Raw genomic sequence first — 417 nt, 5'->3', positions numbered from 1 at the left:
GGCGCGCACCGGCACGCGTGCGCCGAGTGCGGCAAGACCTACGCCACGTCGTCCAACCTGAGCCGCCACAAGCAGACGCACCGCAGCCTGGACAGCCAGCTGGCGCGCAAGTGCCCGACGTGCGGCAAGGCGTACGTGTCCATGCCCGCGCTGGCCATGCACGTGCTCACGCACAACCTGCGCCACAAGTGCGGCGTGTGCGGCAAGGCCTTCTCGCGGCCCTGGCTGCTGCAGGGCCACATGCGCTCGCACACGGGCGAGAAGCCGTTCGGCTGCGCGCACTGCGGCAAGGCTTTTGCCGACCGCTCCAACCTGCGCGCGCACATGCAGACGCACTCGGCCTTCAAGCACTACCGCTGCCGCCAGTGCGACAAGAGCTTCGCGCTCAAGTCCTACCTCCACAAGCACTGCGAGGCC

General features: G+C 69.1%; 1 protein-coding gene across 1 annotated transcript; it reads left to right on the top strand.

Annotated features, from left to right (window-relative positions):
- Positions 1-3: 3 nt before the first annotated feature.
- Positions 4-414, top strand: LOC110594944 (transcriptional repressor scratch 2; the record flags this gene model as incomplete). The annotated part of the gene is made up of 1 exon (XM_021709283.1): positions 4-414. A coding segment is annotated over one exon (411 nt), but the record flags the coding sequence as incomplete, so codon positions are not given.
- Between the last annotated feature and the right edge of the window lie 3 nt (positions 415-417).

The sequence above is a fragment of the Carlito syrichta genome, unplaced genomic scaffold, assembly GCF_000164805.1.
Source record: "Carlito syrichta isolate Samal-C Ts95f unplaced genomic scaffold, Tarsius_syrichta-2.0.1 Scaffold170381, whole genome shotgun sequence".
NCBI lineage: Eukaryota > Metazoa > Chordata > Mammalia > Primates > Tarsiidae > Carlito > Carlito syrichta.
The sequence above is the reverse complement of the archived record's forward strand: the minus strand, read 5'-3'. Positions and strand labels throughout refer to the sequence as shown.